The sequence below is a fragment of the Rhinoderma darwinii genome, chromosome 10, assembly GCF_050947455.1.
Source record: "Rhinoderma darwinii isolate aRhiDar2 chromosome 10, aRhiDar2.hap1, whole genome shotgun sequence".
NCBI classification, from domain to species: Eukaryota; Metazoa; Chordata; class Amphibia; order Anura; family Rhinodermatidae; genus Rhinoderma; species Rhinoderma darwinii.
The window spans coordinates 106,166,380-106,183,922 of NC_134696.1; the positions used below are offsets into that span (position 1 = coordinate 106,166,380).

At 48.6% G+C, this 17,543-nt stretch overlaps 1 protein-coding gene and 1 long non-coding RNA gene across 2 annotated transcripts; one reads left to right on the forward strand and one right to left on the reverse strand.

Annotated features, from left to right (window-relative positions):
* The first annotated feature begins 2,515 nt into the window (after positions 1-2,515).
* On the forward strand, positions 2,516-11,654 carry LOC142662717 (rho guanine nucleotide exchange factor 19-like). The gene is made up of 13 exons (XM_075840932.1): positions 2,516-2,780; positions 4,111-4,306; positions 5,247-5,311; positions 5,401-5,642; positions 6,081-6,241; positions 6,326-6,478; positions 7,049-7,178; positions 7,250-7,324; positions 7,720-7,812; positions 8,189-8,349; positions 8,807-8,968; positions 9,471-9,554; positions 11,293-11,654. Exons 1-12 carry the CDS (start codon positions 2,516-2,518, stop codon positions 9,532-9,534), a joined length of 1,767 nt encoding a protein of 588 aa, XP_075697047.1. The 3' UTR covers positions 9,535-9,554; positions 11,293-11,654.
* A 4,751-nt stretch (positions 11,655-16,405) lies between these two features.
* Positions 16,406-17,151, reverse strand: LOC142661670 (uncharacterized). Its single transcript, XR_012850785.1, has 2 exons — positions 17,017-17,151; positions 16,406-16,941 (listed from the first exon to the last, which is right to left on the reverse strand). It is a non-coding gene; the product is annotated as an uncharacterized LOC142661670 (long non-coding RNA).
* Positions 17,152-17,543: the final 392 nt, after the last annotated feature.

A 17,543-nucleotide genomic window follows, 5' to 3' on the forward strand; every position in this document is an offset into this window, starting at 1 on the left:
TATATATTGACACTGCACAGTACCACTTCTCCTGTCCTGTATACTGGGTGTAATTCTCAGTATCTGTATTATTCTGTATATATATATATATACACTGCACAGTACCACTTCTCCTGTCCTGTATGCTGGGTGTAATTCTCAGTATCTGTATTATTCTGTATATATAGACACTGTACAGTACCACTTCTCCTGTCCTGTATACTGGGTGTAATGATCAGTATCTGTAGTATTCTGTATATATGGACACTGCACAGTACCACTTCTCCTGTCCTGTATACTGGGTGTAATGATCAGTATCTGTAGTATTCTGTATATATGGACACTGCACAGTACCACTTCTCCTGTCCTGTATACTGGGTGTAATTCTCAGTATCTTTATTATTCTGTATATATTGACACTGCACAGTACCACTTCTCCTGTCCTGTATACTGGGTGTAATTCTCAGTATCTGTATTATTCTGTATATATGGACACTGCACAGTACCACTTCTCCTGTCCTGTATACTGGGTGTAATTCTCAGTATCTGTATTATTCTGTATATATGGACACTGCACAGTACTACTTCTCCTGTCCAGTATACTGGGTGTAATTCTCAGTATCTGTATTATTCTATATATATATATATATAATATGGACACTGCACAGTCCCACTTCTCCTGTCCTGTATACTGGGTGTAGTTCTCAGTATCTGTATATATGGACACTGCACAGTACCACTTCTCCTGTCCTGTATACTGGGTGTAATCCTCAGTATCTGTATTATTCTGTATATATACACTGCACAGTACCACTTCTCCTGTCCTGTATACTGGGTGTAATTCTCAGTCTCTGTATTATTCTGTGTATATATACACTGCACAGTACCACTTCTCCTGTCCTGTATACTGGGTGTAATTCTCAGTGTCTGTATTATTCTGTATATATGGACACTGCACAGTACCACTTCTCCTGTCCTGTATACTGGGTGTAATTCTCAGTATCTGTATTATTCTGTATATATACACTGCACAGTACTTCTCCTGTCCTGTATACTGGGTGTAATTCTCAGTATCTGTATTATTCTGTATATATAGACAATGTACAGTACCACTTCTCCTGTCTTGTATACTGGGTGTAATTCTCAGTATCTGTATTATTCTGTATATACACTGCACAGTACCACTTCTCCTGTCCTGTATACTGGGTGTAATTCTCAGTGTCTGTATTATTCTGTATATATGGACACTGCACAGTACCACTTCTCCTGTCCTGTATACTGGGTGTAATTCTCAGTATCTGTATTATTCTGTATATATATACACTGCACAGTACCACTTCTCCTGTCCTGTATACTGGGTGTAATTCTCAGTATCTGTATTATTCTGTATATATACACTGCACAGTACCACTTCTCCTGTCCTGTATACTGGGTGTAATTCTCAGTATCTGTATTATTCTGTATATATACACTGCACAGTACCACTTCTCCTGTCCTGTATACTGGGTGTAATTCTCAGTATCTGTATTATTCTGTGTATATATACACTGCACAGTACCACTTCTCCTGACCTGTATACTGGGTGTAATTCTCAGTATCTGTATTATTCTGTATATATGGACACTGCACAGTACCACTTCTCCTGTCCTGTATACTGGGTGTAATTCTCAGTGTCTGTATTATTCTGTATATATGGACACTGCACAGTACCACTTCTCCTGTCCTGTATACTGGGTGTAATTCTCAGTATCTGTATTATTCTGTATATATACACACTGCATAGTACCACTTCTCCTGTCCTGTATACTGGGTGTAACTCTCAGTATCTGTATTATTCTGTATATATACACTGCACAGTACTACTTCTCCTGTCCTGTACACTGGGTGTAATTCTCAGTATCTGTATTATTCTGTATATATGGACACTGCACAGTACCACTTCTCCTGTCCTGTATACTGGGTGTAATTCTCAGTATCTGTATTATTCTGTATATATAGACACTGCACAGTACCACTTCTCCTGTCCTGTACACTGGGTGTAATTCTCAGTATCTGTATTATTCTGTATATATATACACTGCACAGTACCACTTCTCCTGTCCTGTATACTGGGTGTAATTCTCAGTATCTGTATTATTCTGTATATATATATATATGGACACTGCACGGTACCACTTCTCCTGTCCTGTATACTGGGTGTAATTCTCAGTATCTGTATTATTCTGTATATATGGACACTGCACAGTACCACTTCTCCTGTCCTGTATACTGGGTGTAATTCTCAGTATCTGTATTATTCTGTATATACACTGCACAGTACCACTTCTCCTGTACGCTGGGTGTAATTCTCAGTATTTTCTCTCTGTATATGTGGCATAGTGTTACTGCTCATGATCTGTATAGACTTCATTCCAAGTTCGGACACATACTAATGTCTGGAAGTTCTGCTCGTGATCATTGTTAATCATGTGGGTGGAGGTCTCTCTAGAGGTCGCACCACAATATAATCCTGAAATCAATGCTTCCTGCCTCAGATATGGAGCTGTTCTGCAGGAAACGCTCTTACACGGAATCTCCTCCACCTGTTGAAGTGACTGTGAAGCGATGTGCCTCCTGCCCTGAGGCCTGCAAGCCCCTGGTGAACCTGCCCAGATACAGGGAGGGGCGGGGACTGCTGCCACGTTTGTTCAGTCACCGGAAGCCCAGGAAACGCGTTACTGGTGGAAAATGGAAATCCTATGATGATGTCACTTTCTGGTCAACCACCTCCCAACACTCAGGAGCTCTAGACCACATTGAAGGTAACTCCATACAAAATAAACTTCCTGCCCCTTTAAAGATCATAATAAATCATTGAGTCGTTGTCTTCAGCAATTGCCTAATTGTATCTATTTATAGAAAAGCTGGGTGACAACCAACGTGGCCACCGTGACCATTTCCACGCCAGTGATCACTCAGCTTTCCCAGACTTCTGACCATAACAGAACTGTAGGATCCGGGTTCATAGACAACTGGGTGACGACCCACGCTGGAGCTATAATGGTATCTGTATTGGTTGTCGCCCAGGTTTTCCAGAACCCGTTCTGTATAGTATTGTCACTGGACTGTAGATAAGTCTCCGCCCAACAAGTGACATTACAGGGGTACAGGTTCCGGTTGAACCCCGGCACGTGGACTCCCATCGTTTTTTCTTCTGGCTGTTGATTTTGCGTTTCAGGTGGATTGAAGCGCTTCGTCTGAGGGTTACCTGTGGTGTCTGCATCATAGGTCAACCGTGGTCAATAATAGACTTTCCTGAAGACCCTACAAAATCCCTAAAGAGCTGCTCCCCTTACAAACTACTTGGTCCTTTAAAGCTCATGCCCCCCTCCCCCAGGGTTACAGGGAGAGCAGCCTTTGTTGCACAGTGTATATAATGGATTAGTGGGGATTAGCGCGGATGTAACGCACCTCGCTGGAGGCATTATGTGATCAGTACAGATGAAGTGGTGAAGGATTTTAGAGCTGGATTATCCCCCCATGTATAGATGGAGGGCAACAGTGGGCAAATACTAGAAGGAACCATGTAACAAACGGATTAACTGGAGTATAACAATGAGCCAGTGCTCCGCGGACAATGTCCACTCCAGAGGTCCCGAGGACCGTCCCTCCAGGTATTACACCAAGGCCACACTTGTCCACTCAAACAGCAGCGGACGGCCCCGACCTGGACAGAATCCACACAGTCCGATTCTTTACACTTCTGCTCAGACGCGGATCGGTCGGTGATGACGTCATGTTAGAAGTGCAGCTCCGCCCTATGTCATATGATCCGCAACTTTACAATGTACTGGTCCTGAGTTACATCATGTTTTATATGAAGCTCCGTTCACATCTAGAGCTGCAGTGTCACTTCTGCAGGTTTCCTTTTTGGTCTCCGGCTGCAGGCCCTAACCTCACTGTTCCCTCTGCTTGTTCAGTGTCTGCTTTGTGAATACTTTGCTGAATTGCTTTGTGGGAGATGATGTGTTTACGTCTATCTCTGTATAGTGTAATAGCAAAAACCCTGCGCAGCATTGTAAGAGGTGCAGCGCATTGGGGGTATCTGCCGGTAATGTCTGTGAAACGTTCATGTCGGTCATTGTATTTCAGAAGATGATCTCGATGGATCCAACGTCTTCAACAATCCCATCTACCAACCTCCCGTCAGTATGACGACTCCGCCATCGGTTACATCTATGGGACGCCAAGAGGACACAAAGATTGTAGTGGAGCCTCGTCCAGATGCCGCCTCACAGATCCCGTCTCCTGAGCCCCCGACCATGACCACAAGGCCCCCAGAACCCAGGTACATCCCACATAGACCTAGCCAGATACAAGCCAAAGCCGGCCATCGACACAGAGGGTTCCCACCGCCCGTTCTTATATTAGCCGTCTTATAAGAACGCCATACATGTGAATGATCGTCGCCACAATCCTGTGAAAACCTGCGATGCAGAAAAATCGCCTGACGTACACATTGGAAATTCCCGACAGATTGTTAAAGGAGGCCTCCAGACCCTGCGTGACGTCACATTGACGACCTCCTCACCCTGTAGGAGTCTGGGGAATATTGAGTACAAATGTATATATCTCTTATTTCTTTCTTCCCAGCTGCCTTTTATAAATCTTTCCCACTCTGGGCGGAGCGATCACATGAATGAACTCATGAGGGGGTGGAGTCTGACACACATTAGGGGAGAATAATCAAACACGAGGCAAAGGATGATGAGCTGATGCCCATAGCAACCAATCCGATTCCAGCCCTCGTTTTTCTGAGATCTGATTGGTTACTAGAAGCGACTGCTCCAGAATTCCTTAACACTAGTTTTTTCCCCTAATATCATGGAAATATTAGCCATCAACTGCTGCGATGTAGAAACCTTACTGTAACCGGGGCTACAAAGCCTTTACACTGCAGGTTAGCAGGCCATGAAGTGAAGAATTCTGCATCTGTGGGGTCAGCCGAGACCTTGAGTTCTGACTTCATGTTGGGTCAATGATGCCCATTAGCGGTGTCAGGCGGGAGTCCATTTCTCTGAGTGGTTCATCAAATTTTGTAGATTACACTGACCACACAAGAGTCACTAAGGGGTCACAACCCTCGATCTTTATTGTTGATCCGACCCTATAACCCGGCGTTCATTAAATATCCATGATGTGTGATGAGATGTTACTCCACTGAGACCATTGAATGTGATCGATTGATTGATCTGGACCTTTGCTGATCACCATGTATTTCTACTTAGCCTGATTGGAAGACTGATGGAGTCTCGTCGGTGGAAGCGGAAGGAGTCGAAGTTTGTGCACACACGTGAGTGGAGCTTGGGTTTTGGGGTTCCCTCTCGTCGCTGTGGTGTAAATGTCCATGATCGCTCATGTTCTGTCTTTCTCCTTGTTCAGAGCCGCTCTATCAGGACTATTGTGTCTATTACACTAAGGGAGCTCCAGGCTTGTCCCCGTCTGTCTTCTCTTTGGACACCTCCCTGTCTTTTGCGGGTCTCATCTCTTCCTCCCTACTTGCGAGTGAGGTGAACAGTGGAAGCCCCCCACATTACACCTCATCCTTGTGGCAGGAGCTCCCGAAAGTTAAAGGGAGGGGAATTGTTCAAACAATGAGCCCCCAAAAGCGGCAACTCCAGGAGGTAGGTAACCACTGGATGAATGAACCTTGTATTATAGGGTTTCCTCCAGGGCGCAGGGACAGGTTTTCACTCATGTCTAGTGTTAATCAATGGAGGCCGCCGGCGGTCTGGTCACATGATGCTCCATCAGCGGCTATGTTGGGATCAAAGTGCCATACAGCGAGTAGTGAAGATCTGAATAAACAAGGGGCGGCACTATATACTCCAAAATATGGCCGCAGATTTGCTGACCTTATACGAAGTCCCTTTATGCACATTTGGAGAAATAAAGTCGGCAACCCCTTTAATTTTTAGAAGAGCTCAGTCGTCCATTGCACCTGCGCGGGATCCTCAATGTTGTGTAGATTAAAACGGACCTCCATCTGCATGATATCGAAGACTTTTCTATGTATTTGATCGCTCCGTCCTGTGGCGTCGCTCATTATTTTGTGTTTTCAGGCTATCTTTGAGGTGGTGACGTCGGAGGCCTCCTATCAGCGCAGCCTGTCTGTAGCCATTGGTCACTTCCAGAAATCGCGGAGGCTGTTGGACTGCCTGGTCACCTCGGACAAGCACACACTGTTCTCCAATCTTCCCAGTGTTCGGGTGGTCAGTGAGAGGTCCGTGTCACGATTGTCAGCGGCGCTCGTATCTACGGTCTTGGCAGTTTTATTATTGACTTCTGTAGCCTTCAATGTCTTTAGATTTCTTCTGGATCTAGAAGAAGGTTTGGAGAAGGACATACACCTGGGTGATATTGGAGAACGGGTTCTGAGACATTGTCCTGAATTCCAGAGAGTTTACATTCCCTATGTGACCAACCAGATGTACCAAGAAAAACTGATGCAACAACTGATGTAAGCCTCCCAGTTTAGGCGTCTGCACAATAAGCACATCAGCCACAGTGGCCCCGCAACAGTAAAACCCCACTTATTGCTTCAGCTGGGATAGAAGCGTGGCGGCCAGCGGCGTAACATGAAGCTCCTGGGCCACAATGCAAAATCTGAAGTAGGCCGCCACCGACCGTGTGCCATTATAATGATGATGTCTTCGGGCCCCCTCAGGCACCAGACATGAGTGTGACCACCATTACTGCTCCTGTAGGGGGTCACTAGGCCATGGCCCTAAGGCCTCATTCACACGGCAGTATATTGGTCAGTGTTTTGCTTCAGTACTGGAAAGCCAAAACCAGCAGTGGGTCCAAAACACAGAAAAGGTGCAAATGTTTCCATTCTACTTTTTCTCTGTGTAGGCAACGCTCCAGGTTTTGGCTTCCAAATACAGATGTAAACCCGGCAGTGTGAATGAGACCTTACATGCAGACTCACCCGTCACAGGTTCGAGCTTCAGGTCACTGGGCCATGACGTGTGGCATCTTCTGATCTATTCACTGATTATCCTTCATTTGTCTCTAATTTTTCTACTAGTCGAGAAAATGGAAGATTCCTGCAGGTTCTCCAGAAACTGGAGGAGCAGCCGGTGTGCAAGAGACAACTCCTGAAATCTTTCCTGGTTCTCCCATTTCAACGGATAACGCGGCTGAAGATCCTGCTGGAGGTAGAGGGGCGTCTGTCATCTGGGGGTTTATAATGCCCACCTGGTTTCCAACCAATGTCTTTTCTTTGCAGAACATCCTGAAGTTGGCACAGAATAACGCTGAGTTGTCGTCGTCTATTGGAAACGCCGAATCTGCCATTGGAGAGGTGAGTGCGCGCGCAGTGATCGGCCCAAGAACAGCATTACCCTGGTCTATGAACCATCCTGCTCAAGGTTTTTGCATCTCACATTCACTATGATGGAAAGTCACTGCACATATTCAACCAACCCACCGGTAAGGCTCGGGGAGGGGCTCCCTGTTCCTGGGCAGCTGGGAATTCACCACTCGCAGGTAAATATACTTGAGGCATATTTAATAGATCTTCCATAGATGTCATAGTAGGATGATGCAGTAGTTGTGACTCCAATGCACAGTCGGGGTCCCCATGGCACACGATCACACAGCTTAGTTATGAGGGGGTGACTCTGGACGATCCACTGCACAAGACGCAGAGTAGTATGTGATGTAACGCTGTACAGAGCCGCCATGTTGTGTCCGCAGATTGTGTCGCAGTGTAATGAGGGGGTGAGATGTATGATGCAGACGGAGGAGCTGGTCCTGCTGGAGAAGAGGATGGATTTCCACAACACCAAGGTGAAGTTTTATCGTAAAATAAATCTCGTTTAAATAGAAGAAAAATAGTCATTGTCCTCGTACCCTGGACGCTCGGCTCCTGTTATGTCTTGTCTGATGACCCAATGAGAAACCAAATAGATCCATGGCAAAAACCACGATATGTACCCCACCCTCGGCGCTCCGGCTGTGTGCACCCTTACCTCTATATATAATGAACATATAGGGCCTCAGACCAGGGGTGTGCTGCTTTTATGCCATCCATTCCCCCCCCCCCCCCCATTCTGAAGAACAGTGTGCAGGTTCACAACATTGTCGGCTGGCTCCGTGGCGCTGCCTGGGCGCTCTCTTGCCTTAGACCTTGGCTGTCTTGTAATTGTTGGACTTTCTCTTGCAGTCTATTCCTCTTATCTCCAGGGGTCGGGTCCTTGTCCAGCACGGAGAACTGGTGAGGATATTTTTCCAAGAGTTGGGAATTGGTCAACGTCCGCGTCTCGCCAGCAAACCCGTCTACCTCCATCTTTTCAGTGATTTGCTGCTTCTTTCCATTAAAACCGAGTAAGTGTTTAATGGGGGAGCGGAGGATTATTCTTACCAGTGGTCATGTGATGGACAGGACGCAGTCCTTGATAACGACACCTCCGCGGCTGCTTTGTGTACATACGGCTGTGGCTTTTCAGCACTTGGGGGACCCTGGGCAAAATTCTTAAGATCACCCTAATGGTAAGTGTCCCCATTTGTAACGAGCACAGTCACCGGTCAGCTCTTCGGTCTATTACTAAATATTTGTATTCCCCATAAAATAAAAGTGGTAACACCCAGTTGTCAATGTATTCATAAGTTTCCAGGAGGAGTAACAGAGGCATGGTAAAAGTTCTGAGGAAAGGTTCCAGAACAATTTGAAAGGGGAGATGTGGAATTACTGCCCAGCTGATATCCATTGTTACAGGATCATTTCTATATGTTACGGTCTCGGTTCCCTATGGACAATCCTTTCTTTTCTCTTCTCTCCCAGAACTGGCCGATTCCAGGTCACGGACTATGCCAAACGAGGGCAAGTGAAAGCCGACTATGTCAAGGCCAAGGCCCTCGGCCTCCCCACACTGGTCTTCTTACTGCGCCTGACACATAACCACAGTGGTCTGAGCAGCGAGGTGGTCCTGCAGGCCCCCAGCGAGTGAGTTCAGGCACCTTCTGCTATTACAGCCCAGCCACGGGGGGTACAGTCATACAGGCCCTGGTGCTTGTGGGAGGGGGGACCATCTGCCACATAGGTGACAGCAGGAATATCCATGGCTCATGTGGGTTGGGGTCCTTAAACATATCGGGGCCTGGAAGTGCCAGGCAACGTCTCCGGCTATTACAAGAAGTCGTCTTCTCCCCTCAATGTAGCAGAGCGCTAGGACGTCATCTGTGTTTGTATACAGTGCGACTGGCATAACGGAGGAAGCGCGAGCAAAAGGTAAAACGTGTGGGGGAGGGTCGGGCGTCAATCCACCGGGCAGAGTCTCCATGATTACACGTGCCCCTCTACACCCCTTCATGTAATACTGGTGTACAGCACATTGTGGGGCTGTTGCCAGATATGGGATCATAGGGACTCACAAGGCATGGTGGTCCCGACTATTTCACTGCACAATTAACACTTACATGTCCTGTGTTCACTTTTGGTCAACTAGATTAGAGAAGGAGCACTGGATCTCCCAGATAACACGACAGATGTCGCAGGAATCGATCTGCTGATTACCAGGGGTGAATATGAGGTAAGACCCCAATGTAGTGCACCTCATCAATATCACACACTTTTCTGCACCCCGCCCCCCCCCCCCACTCAAACGTGACATACAATGACATTACCCTCCCCAACACAACACAATGACCTCATCCCCTCCCCAACATGACGCACGATGACATCACCCCCTCCCCAACACGACACAATGACCTCATCACCCGGCAAAACATGGTGCGCAATGACCTCACCCCCTCCCCAACATGACACAATGACCTCATCCCCCTCCCCAACACGACACAATGACCTCATCCCCTCCCCAACATGACACAATGACCTCATCCCCCTCCCCAACACGACACAATGACCTCATCCCCTCCCCAACATGACACAATGACCTCATCCCCCTCCCCAACATGACGCACGATGACATCACCCCCTCCCCAACACGACACAATGACCTCATCACCCTCCCCAACATGACACACGATGACATCACCCCCTCCCCAACACGACACAATGACCTCATCACCCTGCAAAACATGGTGCGCAATGACCTCACCCCCTCCCCAACATGACACAATGACCTCATCCCCCTCCCCAACAAGACACAATGACCTCATCCCCTCCCCAACATGACACAATGACCTCATCCCCTCCCCAACATGACACAATGACCTCATCCCCTCCCCAACATGACACAATGACCTCATCCCCCTCCCCAACATGACACAATGACCTCACCCCCTCCCCAACATGGCGCACACTTCAGCACCCCCACTCTAATATGGTGCATATTCCACCCCCAATCTTAATATCTTCCCTGTGTATTGTAGTGATCCTAGACAACGGCTGATTCTCCCCCCTGTAATATTTCTTATGACAACTGGTGAAGTGTCCTGTGTAAATAGCAGATCTGCCGGTTCCCAGGGTTATTTCAGACCAGCTCGTTATGCACCTGATTCTTCCTCAGAACTGGGGGCAGCTGTATAATGGGGGGAGCAGGTGGGACAGTCCTGTACAATGGGCGTATAGTATATAGGAATGTAATGGACACAGGAGAATCATTGTATCTTCCCCACGGTCATTGTTTCTTGTTTGTGATCCCCACAATATAACCCTATATGGGACATCTGGCCCGGCCGCCGCCATTGAGCGATTTTGATACCATTATTCCAGGTGTCATGTTATGGCTGGATTCACACGAGCATGTTCGGTCTGTAATTGACGGACGTATTTCGGCCGCAAGTCCCGGACCGAACGCACTGCAGGGAGCCGGGAGCATCATAGTTATGTACGACGCTAGGAGTCCCTGCCTCGCTGCAGGACAACTGTCCCTGTAATCATGTTTTCAGTACGGGACAGCAGTTCCACGGAGAGGCAGGGACTCCTGGCGTCGTACATAACTATGATGCTCCCGGCTCCCTGCACTGTGTTCGGTCCGGGACTTGCGACCGAAATACGTTACGTCCTTTAAAAACCGAACACGCTCGTGTGAATCCAGCCTATCAGATCAACAATTGTGACACATAGAAATCGGCTCCTGTGGTCTGAACAATATTTATGTAACGCTGCCCCGTGATCGCTGCCCCGCGCGTCCGCCACCACAATAGACTGATCTAGTGTCTGCGCCGGTTAATTAGCGATATTGTGCCAGTGATGGACGGGACGTTATAGGATTGTTCTGATCATTGATCGGCACAGTCCTGGGGTCAGTGATCTTTACCACCATCAATGTCACTTATGTCAGATTTTGCTTTTTTTTTTTGCAGGATTTCATTGATTATTCTAGAAAATTTTCTCTTGGGACCGGAGCCGACGTGAATTTTATGTACTGGACGTCTAACACTGCAACCTCTGTCCATAGTGAGACTGTACTGTATGGGGACGTTCTGGGAGCGCGATAGTGGAGGTGGGGTCCCCTCGTCCAGTCTCTGCACTTTTTTTTTTTTTTTAACCCTATATCTGTATTGCTGGCAGATCTGCAGCGCGGACGCCGCTCCCTCCGTCTTATTGTAATTTTGATGTGGTCTGGGCCTCCGGCTTGGATACATTGACGATGTACGATAGAAAAAAGCGTTCTTATTTATATCTGTGGCGTCTCATTGTTGACATCCCATTTGTTCTTTTTTGTGTCTTGTTGATGTGATGAAATAAACGTCTATTTTATAGAGATTATGGCGCCCGTCTCCGTCCTCCTGGCTGTGGGTATCGGTGGGGGCGCTCGTGTAGTCCGGTCTGATTATATTGTAGTGCCAGATCCCAGCAGCAGGTGGCAGCAGTGATCTGGTCCTGTAATAGCCCTCCCTAACATTAACCCTTTAGATTGAATGCTGGATTTGCTATTACTGGGAGGTGAATGGGTCGCCATCATTATTTAAAACTGGAAAATATGATGTGAACTCATCCCTGAGGGGGGAATGCCGAAGCACATCAGTAATTGTAAGCGCAGGATCAACATGTGTCCATTCATCTACCACTAGGGGCAGCCTTGTCCTGGAGTTCTGCGTGGCCTCCGCTGAGAACACAATGGCTGCACGCACGTTGATTTACGCCTGGTTATATAGCGCCAGCATATTCAGCAGCGCTGTACACAGATCCATCTGCATGGAGAGCGAAGATCACTAGAGATCAGATTATACCAACAGCCATTCGTTTTCTATCTGATGCCTCCAAAAATGGTGCAATGTGCTGCGAATTCATCAGGTTTGTCATAACTTGAACTAGAGGGCAGCCGGGGATGAGGCGCCGGCCTGTCTGTGGTGGGAGCCAATGTTTCTGGTCCAGATAAACGAATAGATCGAGCTGCGTTGTCTGAGGCATTACGTGGAGAAAACGGCAGAATAAACGGGAGACGCGGTGGAAGCGCCTACGAGAGCCCCACTGTCTGGAGTACTACAAGTCCCAGCACTCTCCCCTGCCATCACTTCATCGCCTGCTTATTCTTGGCTGGATTACAGATGAGTGATTAATTCTCATTACACGGCTCTTTCCTCCTGGTGTAAACACGCCACAAGCCGGAGGCCATCGCTGAACTGAAACGTTCTCGTGCCAGAATGTCGCCTTTGTCTCCGAATCCAAGACATGAAAGTCTATGGGTTTTTTTTCTCGTCAATATCAAATTGCTGCAAATGGTTAATAAACCGTTGGTCTGTTGCGTCTTCTCCGTTGTGCTCGGCTGGAGCTGAATAGCGTGCGCCAGGTTTACCGCACTGCTTTCTGATTAGTGGGTACATGCCGCGTTATTCCAGTGTGTGAGCCGCAGTGCAGCAACCCGGGGAATCGCAACCAAAATACTGGTAGATGTAAAGTCCTGGCTGGAAGTCACCGCGGTGCAGGAAGTAAATGCAGTGAGTATAAAGTTGCAGGATGGCGCATAGAATAGTCGTCAGTAATATAGCAGCGCATCCCGGGAGTCGCTGGCGTGGGACGTGACCTACGATGATGGAGCGGTGACTTTCAGCCGGTGGCACCTCGGCCCGGGTTTCCCTTTCATTTGTGTGTTGAGCTGCGGGGGGCGTCACGTCTGATGGAGCAGCGTCCACCTGTCCCATCCATCACTCTCCCATTCTTCTCCGGGAGAATCTGCTCTGGAATGAAGTCTCCTTTGTCCGCAGGTTGTGTCTTCAATCAGCTCAATGTCTGTTGTACACCCGACCGAGGACACTGCCCCCCTCCCCCTCCAGCGAGGGTCTGATGGGAACAAGACACCCCTAAAACCTCCGAGCTTCTGTGAGACATACACAGGCCGGGCAGGGGGCAAGTTTATTCCATGTTTCCTCTCAATCTTCAATACAACCAACATGGCTGCCATTACCGATCCCGCAGCTGTCGTCACCCTAGCTTTCCCAGGCTCCTGAATGGTAAATCTGCTTGGATATGGAGAGCTGCAATGTGCTGGCAGATAACTGGGCACGAGATAACATAATTGTTGGGGATCCACTCTGCATTTTGGGTCTCTATCGGACCAAAAATGTAAGAAGGCGGCGAAACTGAAACCATGTGGGAATGATGATGTCGTGGCCGGAGATCTGCTGAGCCCTCCACATCTAACACGGCAGCTGAGAAATATAAACCGCGATTACCTGCAGATTGTCATGTGACCCCTTATTACCTGCAGATTGTCATGTGACCCCCTATTACCTGCAGATTGTCATGTGACCCCCTATTACCTGCAGATTGTCATGTGACCCCCTATTACCTGCAGATTGTCATGTGACCCCCTATTACCTGCAGATTGTCATGTGACCCCCTATTACCTGCAGATTGTCATGTGACCCCTTATTACCTGCAGATTGTCATGTGACCCCTTATTACCTGCAGATTGTCATGTGACCCCTTATTACCTGCAGATTGTCATGTGACCCCCTATTACCTGCAGATTGTCATGTGACCCCCTATTACCTGCAGATTGTCATGTGACCCCCTATTACCTGCAGATTGTCATGTGACCCCCTATTACCTGCAGATTGTCATGTGACCCCCTATTACCTGCAGATTGTCATGTGACCCCCTATTACCTGCAGATTGTCATGTGACCGTTACACCTATGGCGGGGATGGGACGTCACGTTCTGCTGTTTTAGTTTTGTAATTGGTCAATATAGAAATCAGGACTTTATGGTGATAACAGACTTGAAAGTAATCACCAACCTGATCCCATCATCATCGCTGGGCGCCCAGTTAACCCCTCGACTTCCGGAGTAGCTGAGCCGTTGTGGCGCAGGTTTCTACATCTGTAATCAGATTGGTGGATGAAGATAAAAGGAACAAACAAAAAAAACATAAAACCATAAAAACCTCTCATGAAAGAGACGAGGACAGGAGATGATAGAAGATGATGGGGGGGGGGGGGGGGTAATTACTAATCAGCCCCCTGAATAGACCTGTGAGGTTTGCTGGGGGGGAGGGGGCGGCTCAGGGACCATAAAGTGAGATGTGCCGTTCACAGGGACCTGTTACTGGGAGGAGGGGCCGCTCGTTGAGGCTCCTGTGTAACACCCGGGCATGTGGCCACTTCCTCAGACCATTGTGCTCGGCTCATAAAAGTGTTCACCAATTGCCCGGCAATAAGGCCATCATCAAGGTGTGGCGGGGGAGGGGGGACTCCATATACAACAACCACCAGTCCTATATACAGCCTGTCTCCGAGACGCCACAACAGAACCTCAGCTGTGTAGCTGCGGGCAGGTCGGGCGCCCCTCTACAGACCATCCGGAGAGAATAGTAACGCTTTAGGCGCTGTTCACACACAGTTTTTTGTCAGGCAGAAAAAAAATCTTTAATAAATCAAATGCAAAAAACGCTCTACTCGCGGGGCCCGTAGGCCGCTGCCGACTACTGCGCGGTTTGCGGCAAATGTGCAGATACACGTACTGAGCAGAGAGACCGCGGTCATCGTTTTCTGTACGCAGCTTTGTGGGAGGCTCCATTATATAAGCCCATGCGGCGGCGCCCCCCGGGGTTTTTCACCCCCCATTACATCTCTGTTATATATTTACTCCATGTAGGAATATTTCCGCACCGCCCGCTTTGTATATAGGACACAGTCAGTGCACAGCGGCGGCGCCTCGTCTCTCACACCTCGCGCTCGGCCTCCCTGTTCCGCCTCATTTACTGAAAACCTGTCAGACGAGAACTTTTTCTTCGTTTTTGCACAGGTTCTTCTAGAGATTTCACAAACGTGACCATGAAAGTGAGGGCAGCCGGTCTACGGGGGGCTGCGGTGAGCGACGAGCTGCTGTCCAGTCCTCTGCGATCTTCTTTCCTAATGCTCTGCTAATGCAAGTGTCAGTCTTCACTGTAATTCTGGTATTCTATTCATGACAGGCTGAACACTGTAGATCCCACACCAATAGAAAACGGCAAAGCAGGGACCAGGAAGAGATCACTGTGAGCAATGAATGGGGATCAATGATCATCTACAAGAAAGGGATCGCACCTCACGGGCGCCGCAGGCGCAGGGACTAGAATACAGTTCGGCCTCTGGTCTGATAATTCCGGCTCATATTGAGGGAAATTGGGGCAAAAAAAATCCATCTCGGCGTTCAGAACTAATGATCAGGTTATCGTATATAGAAAAGAGCGCCCCCTGCCTCCGCCTCGGGGGCCGCGGTTCTTGCGTCCTGCTGGAATGCCGTCTGATCTCTCCGTCATCTGCTCAAAGCGACAGCAGGAAAATAAAACTATAATGAGCCGGTAATTGCGTCCTGGTCATGTAATGATAAGCAATTAGTCACGTGACTCCGTCGTTCCAAACCGTGAGACAAAACCCTCAGAGATTATTTCGCCTTCAAGGATAATTACGGACGCAGGTCAGACCGGTCATTACACGTCATGTGACCGCAGCAGGAACGCGAGGCCCAGGCGGACGATCGCGCCTCGTGAGTCTAGAATTGGACCGGAAGGCGGCGTTGTGTTACCGGTCATATAAGGCGCCGCGGTTCTAGTCTTCCATCCTCAGTCGCTGGGGGCGGAGCCTGTGTGCGGACGCAGAGCGCCATAACCTGGAGAGATCCCTGCCCCCGAGGCCTGTCCATCTGCCGCTCTTCCTGTCTGGACAGGAGGCGATCGCAGCAAAGTGGTCTTTACGGGCAGACGAGGGGTCTCCAAGGAGCAGAGATTAATATTGTGAGCGGCCGATCGCCAGGAAATATAATCTGAGCTGGGAAAAGAAAAGCTGCGCTGTGATTGGCTGCGATAAGTCGAGACCTATTATGCGAACACAAACCCGTCCACATCACTGTCCACACAGACTCATAACTACCACTATGCAAACGTGGACAGCGATGCGGTTAGTTATATGAACGCAATGCCCCTATGACAAGGATGAACAAGGGCAGGAAGTGTTGTCACAGGGACATAGGTGCTGAGACGCCGGTCTGGAACGTTATTTTATATTTTTATTGTCTGGTTTAATCTCCTATAAATCACGCGTTTCTCGTTACGCCGGAGTGTCGGCTGTAATTAACGGCAGATCTGCGCTTCGCGTCGTCATGCGATATCCCCCGTTTTAGCCCCTGCTCCGGGTGGCTGGGAGGCCTGCACACTCATTCAGCGCGGTTCACACGCGGCAGACATATTTAATTGGGGTCTTGTAAAGCCATTTATGTGGGAAACGCGGCGAGCAGACTGATAATGAAGTGTGAGGAACGTCTGCTAAAGCCATCGAGACGCAGCGCTCCGCCGTGGAGATGATTTACTGTGCTAGGAATGAGGGGGACACGGCGGCGCGGGCCTCAGCCCCTCCTGCTCGCCATCTTACTCGTCATGGAAACCTGCTGCTAGGCCTCGCCCCCACACGCAGGTCGCGGAGTCCCTGGCAGCGGGCCCGGCTCCTGGTAACGGGGTCTTAATAAGATCGGATTCAGACCCTTCTTTCCTGAGCTCAAATAACTCGCGAGCTGCAGACACAGGAAACGGCTGAGGGGAAAGAAAAGATGATTAAGTCACGTCGAGGACGGCGGCGGCGGCACAGCAGGAACGGCCATAACAGACCATTGTCATGGAGATCCGCACATTCCTCACGTCAGGGTCAATGAGACGCAGCAGAATGCAGACTACTTCTTATGGTAACCAGGAGAAAAGATGGCCGCCCCCGAGTACATCCTGCTCTTATTGTGTCACGAGGTGCAATCTCTGCCCGTCAAGTGGCCGCTCCGTTCTTATGTAAATAACGTCTATTCATTGTATAATTACAGGATCTGCAGCTTTCTAGTCCTGCTCGCACAGCTGAGGGCTTGTTACAATGTATCAGTGCGGGCAAGAGCTATCAGCCTGGAGTCCAGCACAGAGATTTGCGCTTATAGTGTGTTTGGCTCACACTGATACATTGTAACATACCGTCAGCTGTGAGAAGTATTCAGTCAAAACAGGTTTTCAGTATCTGAACGTAAACAAGAATGTTTCCATTCACTGAAAGCAAGCAGAAACCTTGAAAATGGTGAGAAAGTGAAACACAAAGTCTATTAGAAAGTTGCAGAACTTTTCGTTTACAGAAAACTGGACTCCGGCCCTTTAAAGCG